Here is a 21,599-nt window from a genome sequence, read left to right on the forward strand (position 1 = left end):
CTCCATCCATCATCTCACCTCTCCATCCCTCCATCCACCCCCTCACCCATCCATTCATCATCCATCCATCCATCCCTTCACCCAATCTATCCCCTCACCAATCCATCCACTCTTCCACCCATCCATCCACCCACTCATCCATCCAACCATTCACCCAAGCTATCCTCCCACTCATCCATCCACTCCTCCACTCATCCATCCACTCTTCCACCCATCCATCCACTCCTCCACCCATCCATCCATCCACTCATCCATCCATCCACCCACCCTCTCACCCATCCAGCCATCCCCCCACCCACTCATCCATCCACCCAGTCACTCATCCTTCCACCCACTCAACCCCCCCCTCATCCATCCACCCATCCATCCCGCTCTCCACCCTCCCCCCACTCATGCATGCACTCTCTGACCCATCCATCTCCATGCTCCTCTCCTCATCCATCCATGCACACACCTGCCCATCCACTCTGCCAATCATTCATCCATGTCATCACTCATCCATCCATCCATCCTCCCCCTCTCTCTCCATTCCCCCCTCACCCAGCCACCCATCCCTCCATCCACCCTTCACCCATCCACCCACTCATCCATCCACTCATCCACTCATGAATCCATCCATTGACCACTCATCCACCCCTTCACTCCTCCATCCATCCCCCCGTCCATCCACCCTCCTCAATCACCCATCCATCCCCACATCCACCCCTTCACTCATCCATCCATCCATTCATTCATCCCTTCACTCATCAATACATCAATCCATCCATCACCTCTCTCATCCATCCACCCACCGACTCGTCCACCATCCACCCCCGCATCGACACATCCACCATTTCACTGATCCATCCACCCATCCATCTACCCTTCCAACCATACACACATCATCCACTCTCATCCATCCCTCCACTCATGCATCCATCCTCTCTCCCACCCACCATCCATTCACCCCTTCACTCACCATCCATCCCCTCACTCATCCATCCACCCCCCACCCATACATCCACCACTCCACCCTCACACCTTTTAAGATTCAAATTCGAATCTGCAAACCAACATCCCTGAACACCGGGTGCCCACACAAAGATCCTCATGAGTTGAGGACCGCAGACCAGAGCCCACTGTCCCGATTCATGGCCCAAACCCGGATTGCAACCTCTCCCTCCCTTCCCAAAATAACTGAAGGACTCCTGCCCCCCCAACTCCCCCTCACTCCCACCCCCCTTGAAAGGCTGGGGCCCTGGACCAGAGCCCACCCTGCCTGTGCCTCAAAACCTCTGCGAAACCTTCTCTCCCTTCTGGGAAGAGCTAACTCTCCCAGGAGGGGGTTAATTCACAGAGCTGACAGCTTCAGCTGCAGTGGGAGGCAAGGGGTCTCCTCTGCTAAAACTGAAAGCGTGTCTGTTTGTTTGCTTTCGTTTTTAGCAGAGGAGATCCCTGCCTCGCACCACAGCCGAAGCTGTCTACTCTGTGAATTGGCCCCCTCCTGGGAGAATCACCCAGACAAAGAAACGGGCACAAAGGGAAGATCGAAGTGGAGCCTGCGCCCCCCCCTGGGATGGCGCCACGCCCCCCCCAGGGGGGCACGCCCCACAGATTGAAGAACCCTGATCTAGAGGATCAATTGTGTTATTTGTACAATATATAACAAACCTTTTCCACTTTGCTGCATAACATGCTCTAATGGTAGGTTTTCTTGCTTCTTTAACTCTTCGATGCTCATGGCGGAACGGTTCCGTCATGAGCATCGGTCGCGCTGTGCTCATGACGGAACCTTTCCGTCATGACCACACCCGCGATTGGAATGTTCAGCACCGGGGGAGAATTGGCGCGGCAGGCAAGGTGTTAAGGATAGTCTGGTGGTAGATTTAAGTATCTGAACTCTGACTTCAGGAGCCAAATCGCTAGGTTGAACTCCTTGGGGTTTGGATGTCTGATTTCTCCATGGTTCTGTGTGAGAAGATTGGAAGTGAGTTGCAGCTTTTGGTGTAGAACCCCTGACAGTTCTAGTAGTGTGGTGTATCATGGTTGACAAGCCCATGTGGGAGCCACTAAAATCAGTGTGAGTGATGTTGTGCCTGAGTTCCCGAACCAGATATGGAAGGGGAGGGAGAGACGGAAAAGTGGAATCTGGAGGCGAAGTCTGGGCATTTTGAGTTCTCTGCTGTGGCGAAGACGTCTATCTGTGGAAACCCCCATTTTTGAAAGCATGGAAGGGGAACATGGGGGTGAAGTTCCCATTTGTGTACTTGTTGCGGCATCCTGCTGAGGAGATCAGCAAATTGACTGTGAATGGCTGGAAGGAATTCTGCCAGAAGATACATTTTGTGGAGTACGCCCAGTGCTAAATGGTCTGAGAGAGGCGTGACAACTGTAGAGAATGTGCTCCTCCCTGTTTTTGTATATAGTACATAGCTGAACTGTACTAATATGTCTCCTTGATAACAACCTGAGCACAATAGTTCTCTTCCACCCCAAAAGGGATGGGAGAGTGTTGAGCGGGGTGGTATTAACCATATACATTCCTATAATTGAAAGAAGCAGTCATGGATGCTGACATTTTATATTAATTTTTATTTTTTTATTTTTTTTGTACAAAACAACCAACCAAAATGAAGGTCTCACACATGAAAGTACGGTCAATGTGAGGGGTTGTTCAAGTTTATACAGAAGAAAATATATTAGAAGAGGCAAGCCCATTCGAAATCAAAAAGAAATTAATTGGTTGATGCTTATTTGATTGACCAGCGTTTTGGAACGGAAATGATACATCTGCAACTTCCACTGGGTGAACCACGATAGTGACAATTATGGAGCAAGAAACCAGAAAATTCTTCCCCAAAGATATCACATTTAGCACAGAAATGAGCTAGGCCTCTCTTTGGAGAGGAGGTTGGAATGATCAAGACATTGTATACTCCACGTTTTACCGTGTGTAGATATTCTCTGGTTGTAACAGTTTTATTTGGTGGAGACCTCCAGCAATGGCGGACATTCAAGGGCCCGGAGTTTAGTTCTTGTTCCTATGTGATGAGGTAATTACTGTCTCACAAAACCAACATCATAGCAATGCATTGTGGTGGTGTTAAAATGCAGAGTAACCCAGCTGATTGCTCACAATCTTGTTTGGAGTTGCCTTGTCCTATGGGAAACCCAAGAGATTTTCAGACCCAATGGTGCACCAGAAAGGTAGGTAGAGCTAAGGTAAATCATTCACATCAGAGCCTGGTATGAAGCTGACTCTATTCTGCCACTTCAAGTTTTTCTGAGAAGCAGGCCAATCAGGAAATCTCCCTAATTCCCTGCTTCTTTGTCGATTTGTGGCTCATGTAGGCAACTCAAGAAATACTGATACCCATTTGAGTGACAGGATTAGAGTCCGTCCACAGATTTCTATTGGCAAGTGGCTATTAACGGTCTGTTGGATTGCTTCTACCCGACAAAAGAGTTGTAATCTCTTTGGGAAAATAAAGTCACAATACAGTAATACAAAAATACAAGTACTGAAAAATAGTAATAAAAAACAAAAAAAGACACTATATCACGTGCACAAAGGTTTATGCGGTTCTGTGCACCCGATTTCCGTTAGCACCATTCTGGTTCTTCTGAGTGTACCAAGGACGGGATTGTATGTTGCAATGGGTTCTGTGCACACGGCCCAGACCTGGCCTCAGGTACCATGGACATTCTTTCTAGCAGCCACCGCAGCTCTTGGTGCACTGGGTACCCACTGATTGACACAGGCCACTTGTAGCCATAACACCACAACGAGAGAACTTGTCACGGCAGAGGTCAGCTGAAAAGACAGAAAACAAGCATGTAAATACTGAAGAAATGACACCTGGGTAAGGTATTTGGGAAAGCAGCAAAATGCATTAAAGTGTGTAGGCACAGACATGCATTTAAGTAATTCAGTATATGCATGAGACACTGAAGAATGTTTATGTGGGGGGTTTATTTTTCAAATGGGATAATTCCCTTGATTGTAAATTTCCATGTCATTATAATCTAGATTTGTCATTGAATTAACTACAATAGTAATCTACTACGAATATGAAAAAACAAAACAAATAGCTGTTTCCATGTAACTCCACCATAGGTCTGTCTTTGTATTTGCTGCTTCAGTTCAGCTTTGTCCTTGCATTGCCAATGGAGCCACTGCTGACTTGTCTACATCCTAATATCGCCAATGGATGGTCAGAAAACTCTAAATCCAACCGGGATCTGTTAGTGGACTAGCTGCTGCTATGTAAATGGACCCTAGACCTGTAACAGAATGCCGCCTGTTCCATGCAACTCTATTCTGGATCACTCACTGTCAAATAGCTCCACTTTGGATCAGTTGCTGGGCCTGCTGCTTTTCTGTAAATGTATCTCCACTTTTGCTTTGAATTATCAGCTTTACTATGTAATCCCACTCTAAATCTGTCACTGTATTAACAATTGGCATGTATATCCTTTCTTGATTGGTCACCGGATTAGTTGCTATTTAAATCCTTTACGAATTGGTCGCAAGATAAGCTTTGGCCATATACACACTCCCTGGATTGGCTACGAGGTTTGCTGCTGTAATAACTCCACCCTACTGCCCAGAATATTGAGCCTCAATCTCTCAATGGATTGGCTGTCTCCACAAAACTCCACTTTGGATCTGTCTCTTGACTACTTGCCAACAAGTAGCAGCATTTAAGCTATTTTTGTACAGTCCTGCCAACTATTGTCCAAAGTATTTTGCCACTTTCCATCCTCTTCCTTATATGAAAGAAAATGTAACTTCCCTCTCAGTGGGACCTTTATCAAACAACGTTTGAATCACTGTTAAATGTTCCACTACCCACTTTATTGGAGCGGGCCTTCCATTGTTGATGGCATCTACACTAAGAAAGATATGCTCCCACACCACCTACCAAACTACTATCCACCCATCACAGTCCACTTACCAGTCTGTCAAATCTTACCTATCACTCTTCCAAAGAGGCTATCAGAGTTCGAATTACAAATATTCGGATGAGCGAATTTTCAATTCAGTAGTGACTAATTGGTGTTCAATTATATTGCTAACTGACAGTAGTTAAGATACATAATTTATTTAAAGGTACTTATCCTTAATAATGATACATTCTTTTTTGTGCCACCACGAAAAAGCTAATATTGTGTTTTACCTTTCAACAGGTTCACAAGAGTTTACCTAAAAAAATGTATGCAGGAAAAATACACCTGGTCTGTGCATAATTTGTGCAACAATTTGTAATCTCAATTTATGTGCAGTATCTCTTTGGAATGTGTTTGAAGGCTTGTCTTCCATGTGTTAGCAAGTGAGAGCCAAACATGTTGACTTTGCCTATGTTTGTGTTAGATAGCAAGAGGCAACATGGCGTTCTTTTTGAGTCTAAACATGGAGGCAGTGAGAAATTTAAGTGATAAGTTGTAATAGGTAAAATGTCTGCAACTTTCTCTTTACTGTGGTCCATGTAGCACTTGACTCTCTTAGGGTAGCAAAGCAGAGTTGTTCAATGCCTACTCAGTGGACGTGATGTGGAACAGTACCCTCAGCTTGATGGTACGCAACAACAACAATTAATAAATCATTGTCCAGTCAGTGCCTTTTCTTATAACAAAGGAAAAGTATTTTTCTATTTGCCCAGAAAAAGCTATAAATTTCCTAAATATGTTTTGGGATGTTACTGATTTCACTACATATAAGAAATGGTTAAACAAGCCATAGCATTAATACATTAGCAGTTGAAGATAACTTTTGTTTATACAGTCAGGTCATCTCACCGCAAAACTAAGTCCTGGAGCCTTGAAACCTGGTATGCGTGAGGGAAAAGAGCTATGGGAGGGGAGAGGGGGGAAAGGTGTACGGGTCTCATCCACATAGAATGAGATAGCATGGTTCATGATGTCTTTGTCCATACAGATACAAAAAGAAAGGAATTCCTAGAAAGGAATTCCTATCTCCCCAACATACAAATAACAGGATTCTGGGAGTCGACTAGGCATTTTTACCTCTTAGGAGCTCCTCATGGGCGCACACGGTGCGGACACAAACTTCCCTGTTGATCACGTATACCCGGCGTAAGCTGAAAGGAAGGAAATAATAGATGTTTACTTTATGACTACATTGGCTACAGTGAGTTTCACTTCTCTGCAAGCTTTAGCCCTATGATCTCCTTCTTGCAGGATTGTCTCTTTGGGGATTCTCTGGAGTCAGGCATCTATGGCAGAGCATTCCTGTGTATTTGAGAAACGTTCAAAGTCATGTTTCTATGACTGTGCGAGCTTGTGTCTTGGGAGAATGTCTAAAGTCATGTTTCTATATTTGAGGTTGTGTGGGGTTGTGTCTATGAGTAATGTCTGAAGTCATGCATCAATGGCAAAACAGGCCTGTCTGGCCACATGCTAGGACTTGCTGCTAACCCCTGCTGAAGTTGTGCTTCTATGGTACTGCAAACTTGTGAGTTTGGAGAATGTCTGAAGTCATTCTACAGGGCTGAAGGATTGTCCCTTCTCAGAATGCCCAAACTGATGCTTTTATAGTGATGCCAGTCAGTGTATATGGAATGTCTGAACCATAATTCAATGCACTTCAAAACAAGAGGTGGATTGTACTTTCTGAACTCACTGCGCTGCCACCATGCACCCAGCCAACCGCCAAACACCCCCACACACAGATGAAACAAGTCACTGCTTCCATTACCTGTAAGTGATTGGTAGTGTGTTTTGCCTTTGACAGAGGATTCTGTGTCCCACAAAACATATTGGGCATGTGCTATGTGCACTTTGTGAAAATAGTGTCCCATCAACACTCCTTTCCACTCGTACTCCCCAGAAGAACTATTTGGATTTGGATATTTCAATCCTAATACGTTACAAGGTTAAAAGGTATTTTAGACTAAGACAATACAAGTAATACGCTGTTAGTAATGATATACTACTTCTGCTGAAGTTGAACTTGTCCTGCAGTTATCCAGAGCCAATATTAAGCAACCTATTAGCAGTTGCGGCTGGCACGGATTGGGGGTGGTGTGTGGAAAAAAATAATTTACCTCTTCAGCCAGCTGCGTCTATCGTCCGCTTCACTTCCAACTAGTCCCGGAACAGAAGCAGGAAGTACACAGGCTCACCTAAGCTAAGCACAACGCTGCTGTCACCATGACAACAGCATTGTGATTGGTATAAGCGCCGTGGTTCGGCGCTCAGACGGGGACTACGAGCCTGTGCATTTTCTCCACCCAGGCTGTAATACAACCTGGTGGAGAACATGCAAAATACGCATGACTGTTTGGCGTCATGCACATATGAAAATGCCCCAACCACTCCTTCCCCTGCTCTATGAGCAGCCTAGCCCTGCCCCTCAAAACTGCCTCAGCAAGGAAAAATAAAATGATAATAATTTTGTGTTATTATTATTTTATTTTTCCTTTTTTGCACTTCTGAAAGCAGTGGGGCGACGCTCCTCCGCCTTAGCAGAGGAGCTACCACTGCCTATTAGACAGGTCAATGGATGAGTGCTTTGTCCTAATCTTGTATGTAACGTGCAGTTACAGGTGTGAATCACTGAGGACGAGTTCAGCCTTTTATTATTTTGAGGGCCATGTTAGGCATTGGCATAGAGTGCAAGGGTGCAGAGTAGAGTGGTGTAGGGTTCAGTGGCGGATAGTGCAGTGTTACAGAGTGGAGTGTCATAGAATGCAGTGATGTGGAGGGCATTGGCACAGAGTGCAGTAGTGTAGAGTGCAGAGTATAGTGGTGTAGAGAGCAGTGGCGTAGAGTACAGTGTGCAGAGTAGAGTGCAGTGGTGTAGAGTACAGTGATTTAGAGTAGAGTGGCATAGATTGCAGTGGAATAGAGTACAGTGGCATAGAGAAGATAGTTTTAGAAGAGGGTGAAGTGGCGTAGAGTGGAGTGGTGCAGGGTAGAGTGCAGTGGTGTAGAGCAGAGTGGCGTAGAGTATAATGGCATAGATTAAAGGGATGTAGAGTGCAGAGTAGATTAGATTGGCGTACAGTGGATTGGCATAGAGTGCAGAGGCGTAGAGTGCAGTGTTGCAGAGTGGCGTAGAGTGGAGGTGTACAGAGTGGAGTGGCACAGAGTGGAGAAGCATGGATTGGAGTGTTGTAGAGTGCAGTGACAAAGAGTGCAGTGGTGTAGACTAGCGTAGAGTGCATTGGTACAGAGTAGAGTAGTGCAGAGTAGAGTACAGTGGCTTAGAGTATAGTTATTGTTATTGTTATTGTTATTGTTATTGTTATAGTGGGTTTATATAGCGCCGGGTCACCTACAGGTCTCAGGGCGCTTTGACCACAGAACATAACATCCGGGATAAAAAAAGGGTGGAGTGCTTAAGCTAAGCTGAGTGCTGTTCTGAACAAGTTGAGTAGAGTGCAGTGGCATGGTGTAAAGTGGAGTGGTGCAGAGTAGAGTGCAGTGGCGGAGAGTGGAATAGAGTCAAGTGGCACAGAGTAGAGCATTCATGATGTGGTAGCACACTGCCATTACAGACAAAACATTTTCAATTCAAATGACCAGTACGTTTGCACAGACATACAGCTTTACTACTAAAACTATACAGCAGCCAAATGATAATGTGTGGATATGGCATCACCTAGTGTGTTGATTTGTATTGATCATATTAAGGTATTTATTTCCAACACACTCCAGAATTAGCAAAAATGTGTTACATATGTGCTTTCCAAATTCCTATATGTAGAGTGGTGTACAGTGGATTGGCGTAGAGGGCAGTGTTGCTGAGTGGCATAGAGTGGAGTTGTGCAGAGTTGAGTAGCATAAATTGGAGTGGTGTAGAATCCAGTGGAAAAGAGTGAAGTTGTGTCGGGCAGAGTAGCGTAGTGCAGAGTAGACAGGCGTAGAGTGCAGTGTAGTAGAGAGCAGTGGTGTAGAGTAGAGTGGCATAAAGTAGCAGAGACTGCAGTGGGGTAGAGTGGTGTGGAGTGGCATAGAGTGTAGTGGTGTAGAATGGCGTGATGCAGAGTGCAGTGGCATAGAGTGCACTAATGCAGAGTAGGGCGGTACAGAGGGCATTGCCAGAGAGTGCAGTTGTGCAGAGTATTGTGGCGTAGATTTTAGTGGTGGATAGTGCATAGAATGCAGTGGTGTAGAGTGCAGTGGTGTAGAGGTTAGTGGCATAGAGAGCAGGGGCGTAGAGTACAGTGGTGCAGAGTAGAGTACAGAGGAGTGCGGTGACATAGACTGCAGTGGCATATAGTTGAGTGGCGCAGAATGCAGTGGAATACAGTTGAGTGGCGTAAAGTGCAGTGGCATAGGGTAGATTGTTTTAAAGTAGAGTGGTGCAGGGTAGAGTGGTATGGCGTAGAGTAGAGTGGTGTAGAGTATAATGGTGTAAATGAAAGTGATATAGGGTGCGGAGGCATAAAGTGCAGAGTAGTTTAGAGTGGCATACTGTGGATTGGATAGAGTGCAGAGTTGTAGAGTGGAGTAGTACAAAGTAGAGTGCATTGGCGTACAGTGTATTGGTATAGAGTGCAGAGGCGTAGAGTGCAGTGTTACACAGTGGCGTAGAGTGGAGTTGTGCAGAGTGGAGTGGTGCAGAGTGCAGTGGCGTAGAGTAAATTGTTTTAGAGTAGAGTGAAGTGGCGTAGAGTGGAGTGGTGCAGGGTAGGGTGCAGTGACCTAGAGTGGCGTACAGTGTAATGGTGTAAATTAAAGTGATGTAGAGTGCAGTGGCATAGAGTGCAGGGTACATTAGAGTGGTGTACAGTGGATTGGTGTGGAGTGCAGAGTCGTAGAGTCGAGTAGTACACAGTAGAGAGCATTGGCGTATAGTGTATTAGCATAGAGTGCAGAGCCGTAGAATGGAGTGTTGCAGAGTGGCGAAGAGTGGATTTGTGCAGAGTGGAGTGGCGCAGAGTGCAGTGGCGCACAGTAGATTGTTTTAGAGTAGAGTGAAGTGGCGTAGAGTGGAGTAGTGCAGTGGCGTAGAGTAGAGTGGCATAGAGGGTAATGGTGTAAATTAAAGTGCTGTTGAGTGCAGTGGCATAGAGTGAAAAGTAGATTAGAGTGGTGTACAGTGGAATGCCATAGAGTGCAGAGTCGTGGAGTGGAGTAGTACAGAGTAGAGTGCATTGGTGTACAGTGGATAGGCACAGAGTGCAGAGGTGTAGAGTGCTATTTTGCAGAGTGGGGTTGTGTGGAGTGGCATAGATTGGGGTGATGCAGAATGCAGTGGCAAAGAGTTTCCGTCGTGTAGAGTAGCGTAGAGTGCATTGGTACAGAGTAGAGTAGAGCAGAGCAGTGCAGAGTAGTGCAGAGTAGAGAGACATAGAGTGCAGTAGAGTAGAGTGGAGTGGTTCAGAGTAGAGTGCTGGAGTGTAGAGTGGAGAAGGCATGGTGTATTAGTACACTACAATTACAAACAACACATTTTCAACTCAAATGACTGTTACATATCCACACGACATACAACTTTACTACTAAAATTACACAACGCACAACTGTTTTTAGTATGGGATGGCATCGCCTACTGTATTGATTAGTTTTGATCATATTAAAGTATTTATTTCCAATATACTTCAGAATTTAAAAAAAAAGCTAAATATGTGTTTTTCTAATTCTGATATATTCTGAAATACTTGGAGTTCATTTAAATGTTGTAGTGTTCTAGAATAAACCCCTTTCCTACCCCCAGTATCCAGCAGGATTGTCACATACATCCTCTCACTTAGAAGTCAGAGAAAGAAAAGTAAACAACAAGCTCCCTCGGAAGACAGAGCTTTACATGTGACCTCTGTCTTTGAGTGGCCAGCAAATGTGACAAGAAGAAGAATTATAGTCCTCTTTATGGAAAGAAGCACTCGTGGAAGAATGCAAGGAGAGGTAGTATGAAAAGGCTTTACTTCTTGGAGGGGAAGAACTTACACTGGCCATCCCAAAACAAAAAAAGTAAGCACACAGAAAGCCAAAAAATTGTGAGTTACAAACCACAAAGCCAATGGCAAGCAACGAGCAGAATGCATTCTCAGGGAAGCTTTCTGAATGTGCTAAGATGTCTTTTGCAGATTAGACAGCTATGCTATCTGGGAAGCTTATACCTAAAAAGAGTGGAAGAAACTCCTTTCTCTAATCAGAAAATAGAAAAGAGATATGAGTCAATAGTATTTACATTACTCTCTGTGATTCCCTTGGTATTTAACTTTTTCTTTTAGAATAGTTGCTAAATACTGCCATGAATGCTAAAATTATATTTACCTTTCTAAAATCAGATGAGCGTTAACTATTTCTGTATATGGTCCACGTGATTGGTTCCTATTTGAGGCTAAAGTTTATTTAAACATGGTTTGTATGTTAAATGAGAGTGGGTAGTATCACACTGCTTGCATGTAACAGTGCCTTTATCCGATAGCGTCTTGATAGTGGTAGTTCAGTTTTTCACCAAAGTTCATAATATTTATCAGCTAATGCCGTCTTTCGAAGACGCTATGGGGTAATAGCGCTGTTACATGCAAGCAGGGCTTTCCTATCCACTTTCACTAACAAAAGGCTCTCGTGAGCCACCCCTAAACTGACAAGCTTTGGGATGCCTGCACGCTATGAGTGGGATTATACCTGAGAAAATTGCCAGCATGTCCAGGAACCCATAAATATTCTCTTCTGATGAGGGAGGAATCCTAAAACACTGGTGCTTAAAGATCCGATTTCGAAAAAAAGCATTAGCTGAAAAATAATATGAACATTGTTTGAAAAACTAAACTACAAGTACCAAGATGCTATGGGGTAATGGTGCTGTTACATTCAATTAGTGTGTTCCTACCTACTTTCACACAAGGTTTGTATGTTAAAACTGGTCTTCATTTGTACAAAGCACATGATTTGCTGAATATTGCCTGAAAATGTAGACATGGGGCCTGATGCTTAAAGTCGGATGCGCTGATGCCAAGGTCCAATTCGCAATGCATAAAACTATATTGCAGTCCTACGAATTGCAATGCAGATATTGCAAACCATTGAAATTCGCTGCGGAAAGAGGTTACAAAGAATCGTTTCTCCACTCTTGTAACTTACAATATATTGCGCAAATGTTCTGCTGCTGCCTAGTCCGCTGCCCAACATTGAAAGATTATTGGCTGCAAAGGAGCTGCAGTCTTGATTTGCTATATCTGGTTTGCTTAAACTGTGCATGTGCAGGCTTTAGACAGCAGGAGAACAAACACGAAGAACAAAGATGCAGCATTCCATGATGTCTAATTCATAATATGTCATTTTTGTTGCATTGTGACCCATGTGCTTTTCAGAGACAAGGACCACAATGTCGGCACACTGTGAATGAGAATGCTGGGATGGAAATCTGCGGCACCAAGCAGGCCTCCATCTCAGCATTTGCTACTGTCTGCAATTAAATGCAAAGTCGATTACCATTCCACTAATATGAATGAGGTGGGTTCTCCCTATGAACAGTCTCTTTGTGCTTCAAAGGAACAGGCAAATACTTGACAGCACTAAGGGTGAGAATGCTCATATCACAATGCAAAGAATTACACTCTGAGAAGCCTATTCGTTTACCAGTCCGCCAATTACCTGTACAGGGCCTGTGGTTTGCTGAATAACGCAATTTGTGGTAAACCTGATTTTTACATGTAGAAGGCCTAATGTTTTCATAATACTTGCCTGCACGGTAAACGTGAGTCCAGATTTACTAATGCTTTGCACTGGGTTTGCATCACAAAGATGACTCAAACCCAGCAGACGGTGTTGACGAGGGGGATGGGGATTTTCTATCCAACACAAACCAGGATTTGTGTTGTAAAGTTCCCCAAGGTAACACAAAATGTCACTATGCATGAGTGGTGCATGGGCGTTCTCATGCGACCATCCTTGGGGTTTGATCAAAATCCCTTTTTACTAAAATTCATAGATAGGGGATTTGTGCCACACCTTACATCTCCTCAAGGCAGGTGTAATGAGAAGAAATGTTTTCATTTCCTCTTCTTTTTCTCTCTTCGTATGTGCGCTGCATTGTACAACATATATACAAAGTGGGAAAAGTCTTAAAGGTTAGTTTTGGCCTGGAAGGCTAACTGAATACTCGGTCAAATATGCAAATCTGGTCTTTACAAACATGCAACGAGTAGGGATTGAGGCCAGTAGTGGCTTTTCTAATCATCTCAGTCCTTACCTGTAGAAGCAGATCTCATTCAGACACTGCTTGCAAGGCTTGTGCACAGAGTACAGCCTGGTGCAGGGGTACTGCTCCTCACGGCAATCTGGGGAAAAGGTGACATCATTTATTAGATGGAAATGTTTGAGGAAAAATGATTACACAAATCATGTATTGCATACCAAAAGTGCCCAGGTGAAGATATTTTCACTATTGGAGGAGGACCATTGTCACAATTATCAGTGCTTAATACTTAACCTAATGATTAAACTTAACAAAGGAATATTCACTGCCATTAACAGTAGAGAGTGATATTAAATCTCTGACAGCTGGTTCAAAATGTATTCAAAGATAAAGCTTACCAACTTGGGATAATTCCACAATCATTTGTTTAGTTTGCCTTAACATATTTGTCCTCTAGAAATGATCAAATGAGTATGGTAATAGCTGTGCCTAATTTTCATTTCAGATAGTGTTGCCACAGTAACTAAAACAGTATAAAATTGTAAATACTGGTGTTTCCAGTCAGAGCAACAAGCAACTGAGCACTTAATGAAATCAACACTGAATGCTGGTGAAAGCTGACAGTGAGCTTAGACAAATCTTTTAAGAAGGGATCTGCAAGTCTTCGCCAAGACTAGAGACGTTTTAAGGCATGGGCAAAGTGAGCTCTGGCCCACAGCCCCAGTCTTTTAAGAGGCACCTCTGTTCTGCAGATAGTCTTGGTCTGATGACCTTGAATAATCCTTAAACAGATTGTAACACATCACCCATATTCAAAATAAATTCAAGGAAATGGTATTTGAAACAGACATTTTGCAGGAAAATGTTGCATTTATGTTTCATTGTTTCAGATCAAAGCCGCACCTCACATATTCATATGTCACAGAGATTATTTGCAGTAATATTAGTGAGCAGCTGCTGTGTTACAATATTGAAAATACACCTCACTATCCCTAAATATTAGACGTAAACACATTTAGAATACTGTGCCTGTCCACTGTCAGCGACTTGGCCAAAGAGGGGCCGAAAGAGCTGAAACTGAATCATCAATTCAAAGCTGTTCCGAACAGGGGCCCCCAACATACGCTTGGCCCAGGGCCCACAAAATCCTTAAGATGTCCATGGTCAAGAGTTGTCCTTCCTGCGGGACCTTCTCCAATGTTGCTATTGGATTCACCCAGGAGCCCTGGCAAAAGTTGCCCACAGTAGGATGTCTTGTCTGCCAACATGTATGGTGGAGTTACGTCTGTGATAGACCACCAAGGAAAAAGTGTCAGACTTTTTTTAAAAAGTAAGCATAACGTTCCTAAAAGGCTGAGACGTTCAATCCTTCACCATGCAATCTAACAAATAACCACCCTCTTTGGAAATACATTTTCAGTGCCAAGAGTTGGCAGTGGAAATTACAAGAACCTCCACTGACTTTGGTGGAATTTGCAATAGGATTTTCATTACCTCTCCCCCATCATGGGGGTTCCAGGACGGTACTTTAAATTCAATCACTTCTAGCTTCCTTCTGGATGAACAGATGGATAGTTTGTGATATTTGTGTTCACCCTCTTTACATGTGCATGCACACAAGTGACAAGACTTCCATACTCTTAATTTGCTGTCTGTTCTTACTGAAGGTTCTGGGCAAGGGTGACCAAAGACTTTTTGGTGCAGGCACCAAAACTGTGGAATTTTTCTTTTTGACATATGTGTACTTCATACCTTAATGGAATTTGCTTTTCTGATACTTTTTTCCTTATATTTCCTTCACGCTTCACGCTTTCCGTTTCCATTTTCACTTTTCTTTCTCCTTTTCTTGTCTCCCTGTGTTCCTATTTCCTGTGATCCCTTGTACCTTTCATTTCCTATCTTCAATTTTCCCTTTCAGTACCTTTGTCCTATGCCTTACATTCTCTTAAAGATTCTTTTCTTTTCTTCACTTCACTTCCCTTTTTCTTTTGTCTTGCCTTTGATTCCCACCACCATTACCTTCCCGGGTGCTTCATCACCCGGGCTTTTACACCGCCCACCCTTTGGTGCAAGGAAAAAGTTCTAAGGTAGTGCCGATCTGTCAGAGTGGTATGGACAACAGCATTAATGTGTTATAGGGAACCATGGAGGATCTCAATTTTCTTGAAAGGCTTCTCTCGTGTCTACAAAGCTCCCTCCCTGAAAGAGTTGCCACAGTTTAGCACAGATGTAGCAATCCTGGATAAACATCAATTCTAAAACTACTACCACATGTTGGTCACTGAACCGTTTAGAATATTTTTATAGGAGTAGAACACTACAAAGCATTGTCCTGATGGCAGCATTACAATGTGTTTATGTGTACAAACCCCTTAAAAGGATTCCTACTGATATAAACCAGCATTACTCAGCTTTGTTCCTATAAAAAGGCAAAAAGTATTTGATAAGATCATTGGAAAGGCTGCTAGCTTCAACATCTGCCAAAGACTGTAGTCTGCCCACAGCGCTGCAACATCTGCACAGGGCACATCAGAAACGGGAGAGATGCTTAAAATCTGCTTAGGCGAGGAACAGCAACATCTGGGTACAATGGATGAGTGCCTTCTGGGGCAGGTCGCATGAACATCTGAAGACATAGGCCATGTCATAAAATACCCCATTCACAATCACTGAGCCTTTGCTGAGACCTCAGACATCAATGTAAGAGTCATAGTTTATTCAAATTAGTATTTTATTAAACCTCTAAAGCTACAAAAAGCTATTTTGATAAATACAAAACATGGGAAAATCCAATATGAATAATAGAGCAAAAACACCTTTCGTACATAATGAATCTTAACATTAAACAAGAATAGGGAACCTTTCTTGTTCTCATTATATTGGCTTCATTTACATTATCTAGAGTAAAAGGCAGCCGGGACAAAGAACTACCACTTCTGGAGTCCATGGCATATCGCCTGCTAAAGCAATACAAGGCATGTGTACAATTCTTCCCATGCCCCCCCTTCCATCCTATCTCCATGCTGCTTGATTAATTCCAAGTCCCTATCGAGACATTAGCATGATGCCCATGCACCAACTTTAACACCAACTTTGAATCCTGGCCTGTGACAGCACTGCTGCTTGACTGCTAACTAAGGGCCCGATTCACAGAAGTAATCTGAGACAAAATCCTAACTCTACGACTTTAGGTATTCACAAAAGGCATTTAGTAGTAGTAAAGTTAGGAATCCTAAATGCCTTTTGTGAATACCGAAAGTCGTAAAGTTAGGATTTTGTCTCAGATTACTTTTGTGAATCGGGCCCTGAGAATTTAGCTCCAGCAAAAAATAGCAGTTTCTGTTGTGGTATACTGGTATGATAATCTAGACTGTACTTAAGTAGTGCAATGTATGCCATTTTCAATGCCCAATAGGGCTGGATGGTAGTTTAAAGACAGGCCCAGATTTACTAAACTTTCAAGCAATGCAGTGCATTAAGGGAACTTACTGCACTGCATTCTATGAAATGGTGAGAGCTGAAATGCACCAAATATACAAAGATATGGTGCACTTCTCTGTTCTTGTGCTGCCATACTTGTGGCCAACTAGCGCTAATGCATGGGGGCCTGCATTGTGGTCAGAATAATGTTTGTGGAGGAAGATATTTCTCCTTGTTACACCAGCCTTGGGTAGGTGCACCATTCTGGTGCAAACCCAGGTTTGCAGATTTTAGGAATTCTGGGTTTCTGTAAAAATCAATGCATGGATGCTCGGGAATGCCCATGCACCACCCATAGAATGTCTCTCTGATGCAAGGTAATTCAAGGCAACTCTATGCGCTGCATTACTTATTTTATACTAAGACACACAAAGGCATGCAAGTTGGGCTTTCCATGGCTGCGTAAATACCAAAATACATATTGCATCTGGCTGCATCAAAAAAGTGACGCAGCACTGACGCAAAATGTAAGTATATCTGGGCCTATATGGGAACTGGAGGCTCTTGGGAGCTGGAGGAGGGGTTACAAGGGTGATTAGGTCTAGCGCACCTTAAACTCAACCCATGTTTGTGGTTTATTGCCATTAGTGTTGAGATGTACCAGCAACCTCATGATGTCTGCAGGATGGGATCTGCCTATTGGGCGGTGTTGAGATAAGGGTGAATATGTTGTCCATTGTAATCTCAAAAGCTGCTCAGTGATGCTCCATACTAGCCCTGGGAGCAAGCAGCATGTGTGTAGGTAGACATGCTGTGTATATTTCCACCCACGACGATGACACTATCCTTTGGGAAAGACACTAAAATATTTTAAAGCATACAGGGGTGTGATGGGTCATGCTTAGGACAAACTAAAACCAATTCAAGTATGAAGGAATAGAGCCCTGTAGTATTCACCTTACAATAAATGTATCCACTTGCTCCACAGAAATGTCACTCAGGTGTTCACTTATTTACAAATAGATCCACCTATTTATGGAACAAGCTAACTTCTCAAGAGGAAACTAAACTGTTCCCCGAGGTATGCACCTGATCATCACAGAATCCATGTATACCGAACATCAACCAGCAAATAGAATCAGTAACAGAGCTCTTGACTTACCGAGAGGCCCAGGTTCTGTTGGCTCTGACTCAGGAAGCTCTGAAAGAGAAAGAAAAAGAGAAAGAAAGAAACAAGAACATAAGTAAGAAACGTTCAATGTCTTGGCATGCACAACCTGGCCAATATATGACCAGGAAGGGCCAGTTCAGAAGGGTATGAAAATAGAATTACAAGAGGTCTTCTTGGAAGAAAGTGCTTTATGGGCTCTCATTCTACCACCTAGTAAGAGCTAACAAACAACAGTAAGACTTAGGGGTCGATTACGTTAACGGTCAGAAGGGCTTCAAATCGGATTTGGGTTTGCCGAATCTGATCCAGAGCCCTTGTTTCGACCGATTTGTTCCCAGTTTTGAACGACCAAGTACGATGCTTCAAAATCGTTAGGGCTGACCGAATTAGTTCTGAAAGGCATTCGGACAGGTCAAGCCTTTGCGGAACTGATTCGTACAGCTCTATGGACTCGGATTCCGAGCGAGCGTGTTTGATGACCGATTTGGACAGCCTTTCCGATTCGGTTTGCCCGGAACAAAACGGCTGCCGGAATTAGTCTTTGGGGGCCCATAGCATGCCCCCCTTCACCGGGGCCCTCCGAATCAGGCTAATTGGGTACCCATGGGTCCCCTCTTCCCAAACATGCACAGTGTTGCAGGCACCTTGGGGTGCCCACCACAGGGTGCAAGGTTTACCCCAGCCACCCCTTTCTTCCATGGTAGCCTGTGTTCACGTTCGGAACACAGGCTCCCATTGAAGTCAATGGGAGTCCGACGGAATCGTATCCGGATGAATACGGAAGCATCGTACTTGTTTGGTCGGACTACCCCATCCGAGTCGTACGGAAAGGATTCCGTAACCAATCCGGTCGGTATGCTTTCTGAACGAGACCGGCCCTTAGTGGGTGAAGAAATAGGATGTTTAGACTTCAGAGTAGAAGTTAAAAATAAAGAGGGGGATACAACCATAAGGTGAAGCATGTAAGGCTGAAAAAGAGAAAATTAAGGAAAGCTTTTCCTACACTCTCTAGCAGCTTAAAATATTACATACACTAATGACTGAATAAGTGCGCTTGAAAGAACATTAAAGTTTCCATCTCCAGCACACAGGAATCAACGTATGTCCTGGAAGTTAGCACTGTAGTTGCAGATTACTTATTGGAGCTATATGGCTGACTTTTTCAGGCATCCATCTGCTCTTGAGAGATTTACTCGCTCTTGAAGGAATCCAAAAATTTCAATATGTATTTGACAACTCCTTGGGTGTATCTTGCTGTTTGTGGAGCGATTCACAGGGTCATTTATTTATCCACCTACTTATGTGGGATATCCATTTAACCCTGGAAGCATTTACCAGATCTATTGCAGTATTGATCTCCTCTGGAAGGATTTGTACGTTCAAGAATGTATTGCCTTTTCATCCATGTATACCGCTCCTCCTTTGATATCCACATGCCTAGGTAGGTGGAGGCATGCTCATCTAGGTATCCAGTTACTCGCTGAGAGAATTCTGCCCATGCCAACAGTTACATTATTATGCGAATTATGCGATGGCCTGGCGAATTTTTTCAGGGATAAAATCAGTAACATCTTAGTGGGACTAAATCCCGTTGTGGAAGTGAATGAGCACACGCAGATTGACAAGGGTATGGTACTGAGTATTGTGACAACTAATACAGAACATGTATCTCCCCTGGATCATTTCCCGATGCCCTCTTATGGGGAATTCCGTATAATCGCCAATGGGGTTTCCTCTGGTTCCCCTAGGGATCCGCTGCCTTCCAAGTTCTGGAAGTTGTTTGGAAGAGAACTCTTTCCACTTCTACACCAGATTTGCTGCCAATCCCTAGCCACAGCGGTATTCCTGGACTGCTGGAAAATGGCCGCGGTCTCCCCTTTATTGAAGAAGCCATCACTGGATCCTCATAATCCAGCTAATTACAGGCCCATTTCCTTGCTACCCTACCCGATTAAGATCCTGGAAAGGACAGTAACTAAATCCCTTTCCAAGTTTGTCAAAGATAATCAGCTACTGGATGAGGTCCAATTTGGGTTTCGCCCGGTACATGGAACTGAGACTGCCCTGGTGGCGGTCCTGGACGACTTGAGAATGCGGGATGACAGTGGTCAGGCAGCCTTTTTAGTGCTGCTTGACATGTTGGCCGCGTTCGACACGGTTAATCACCGGACCTTGATCGGGAGGTTGGAGGAACTGGGTATTGTGGGTAAGGCTCGAGATTGAATTCAGTCTTACCTTTCAGATAGGCAGCAGGCAGTATTTTTGCCTCCTTTCTGTTCAGAATACAGCAAAGTCGAACAAGGGGTTCCTCAGGGCTCGGCTATCAGCCCGATCTTGTTTAATCTTTATCTCCGTCCCCTCCGTCCTGACCTATTCTTAGGACACCCCCGCGCAGCACGGCCACCAGCTGTCGCGTGTGCCCCCCTCCTGCCGCTGCTCTCAGCCTCGCTGAGCCTTCCTTCTGGCCACGCCCCCCGCCGCCGCTCGTTGTTCTGCCGCTTTTCTGCTTTTTTTGTTGTTAAGTTTACATTTGTACTGTAATTTGTATTTGCATCCTCTTTTGCCTTCTGCTTGCATAGTTGACCCCCCCTGTGCAGCCTTCCCCTGCGCCCACCTGCCCCGCTCCCCGCTTCCCGCTGCCGGGAGTGTGGACACGCCCCCTTCCTTCTGTGCCCTCCCCGCCTCCCAGCTGCTCCTCCCTCCCTGCACTTCGCCATAAATGGCGACCGTGCGCTCGCGCTGCGGGCGCGCCGATTGAGCTCCGAAGGTGCGCCAAAGGTAAGCCCGTCTGCGCCCGTCCGCGCCTGGACAACGCCCAGTGCCAGGACCCCTGGCTCCAGCAGACACCAGCCCACCCGCCGGACCTACGACGCCGCCGAACTCTATGCACTCAACGCCGGTCGAATCCCGGGCTGCTATCGAGCCACCCCGAGACGCACCCACGGACCCTTCTGCTGCCACTCCTGCAAGTTCACCTGCATCCGGACCTGCACTACACCAGCTCCGACCAAGCCGAGCACCAGCAACAACCACCTCAAGTGCATCCTGCTCAACACCCGCTCCATCCACAGACACGCCGTCGAGCTCTGGAACCTGCTCGACACCACAGCCTCAGACGTCGCCTTCCTCACGGAAACCTGGATGAACGCCTCCTCAGCACCCGACATCGCCATCGCCATCCCGGACGGCTACAAGATCATCCGGAGGGACCGCGTCAACCAGACAGGAGGAGGCATCGCCATCATCCACAGGAACACCATCCGCACCACGACCAACACCGACGACACCCTCGCACCCGCCGAACACCTGCACTTCCAGATCCACATCAACCCTAAGACCACCCTCAGAGGCACCCTCATCTACAGACCCCCGGGACCACGCACACAATTCAGCGAAGACATCGCCGACTTCATCAGCCCGCACGCCCTCCTCTCCGCTGACTACATCCTCCTCGGGGACCTCAACTTCCACCTGGAGAACAACAACAACCGCAACACCACCACCCTGCTGGGCAACCTCGCCAACCTCGGTCTCAAGCAGCTGGTGACCACCCCCACCCACTACGCCGGACACACACTCGACCCCGTGTTCTCATCCAGCAAGGACATCACCTTCAGCCACTCCACCGGACTCCACTGGATGGACCACAGCTGCGTCCACTTCAGCTTCAGAAGGACCACGATCCACCACCACCAGCAACAGGTTGCATGCAGAAGCTGGAACAAGATCACAGCCGACCAGCTCGCGACCTCCCTGAGCATGAACCCTCCCACCAGCGCAACGAACCCAAGCCAGGCGGCCACCAACCTCGCGAAGTGGATCAGCAACTGCGCAGACGACCTCGCCCCTCTGAAGACCCCGCCTAGCAGACCCGGCAGCAAGAAAGCCCCATGGTTCACCGACGAACTCAAG

At 45.3% G+C, this 21,599-nt stretch overlaps 1 protein-coding gene across 1 annotated transcript in view; it reads right to left on the reverse strand.

Annotated features, from left to right (window-relative positions):
• Positions 1 to 2,548: 2,548 nt before the first annotated feature.
• Positions 2,549 to 21,599, reverse strand: part of MFAP2 (microfibril associated protein 2) — a 184,789-nt gene continuing 165,738 nt past the window's right edge. Inside the window, exons 6-9 of the mRNA XM_086921923.1 lie at positions 17,679 to 17,717; positions 13,151 to 13,238; positions 6,007 to 6,080; positions 2,549 to 3,793 (exon numbers count right to left, since the gene is read on the reverse strand). Of these exons, the coding sequence (XP_086778049.1) occupies positions 3,690 to 3,793; positions 6,007 to 6,080; positions 13,151 to 13,238; positions 17,679 to 17,717 (305 nt within the window). The 3' untranslated portion in view covers positions 2,549 to 3,689. The remainder of the gene's footprint in view (positions 3,794 to 6,006; positions 6,081 to 13,150; positions 13,239 to 17,678; positions 17,718 to 21,599) is intronic.

The sequence above is a fragment of the Lissotriton vulgaris genome, chromosome 5 (genome assembly GCF_964263255.1).
Source record: "Lissotriton vulgaris chromosome 5, aLisVul1.2, whole genome shotgun sequence".
Lineage (NCBI taxonomy): Eukaryota > Metazoa > Chordata > Amphibia > Caudata > Salamandridae > Lissotriton > Lissotriton vulgaris.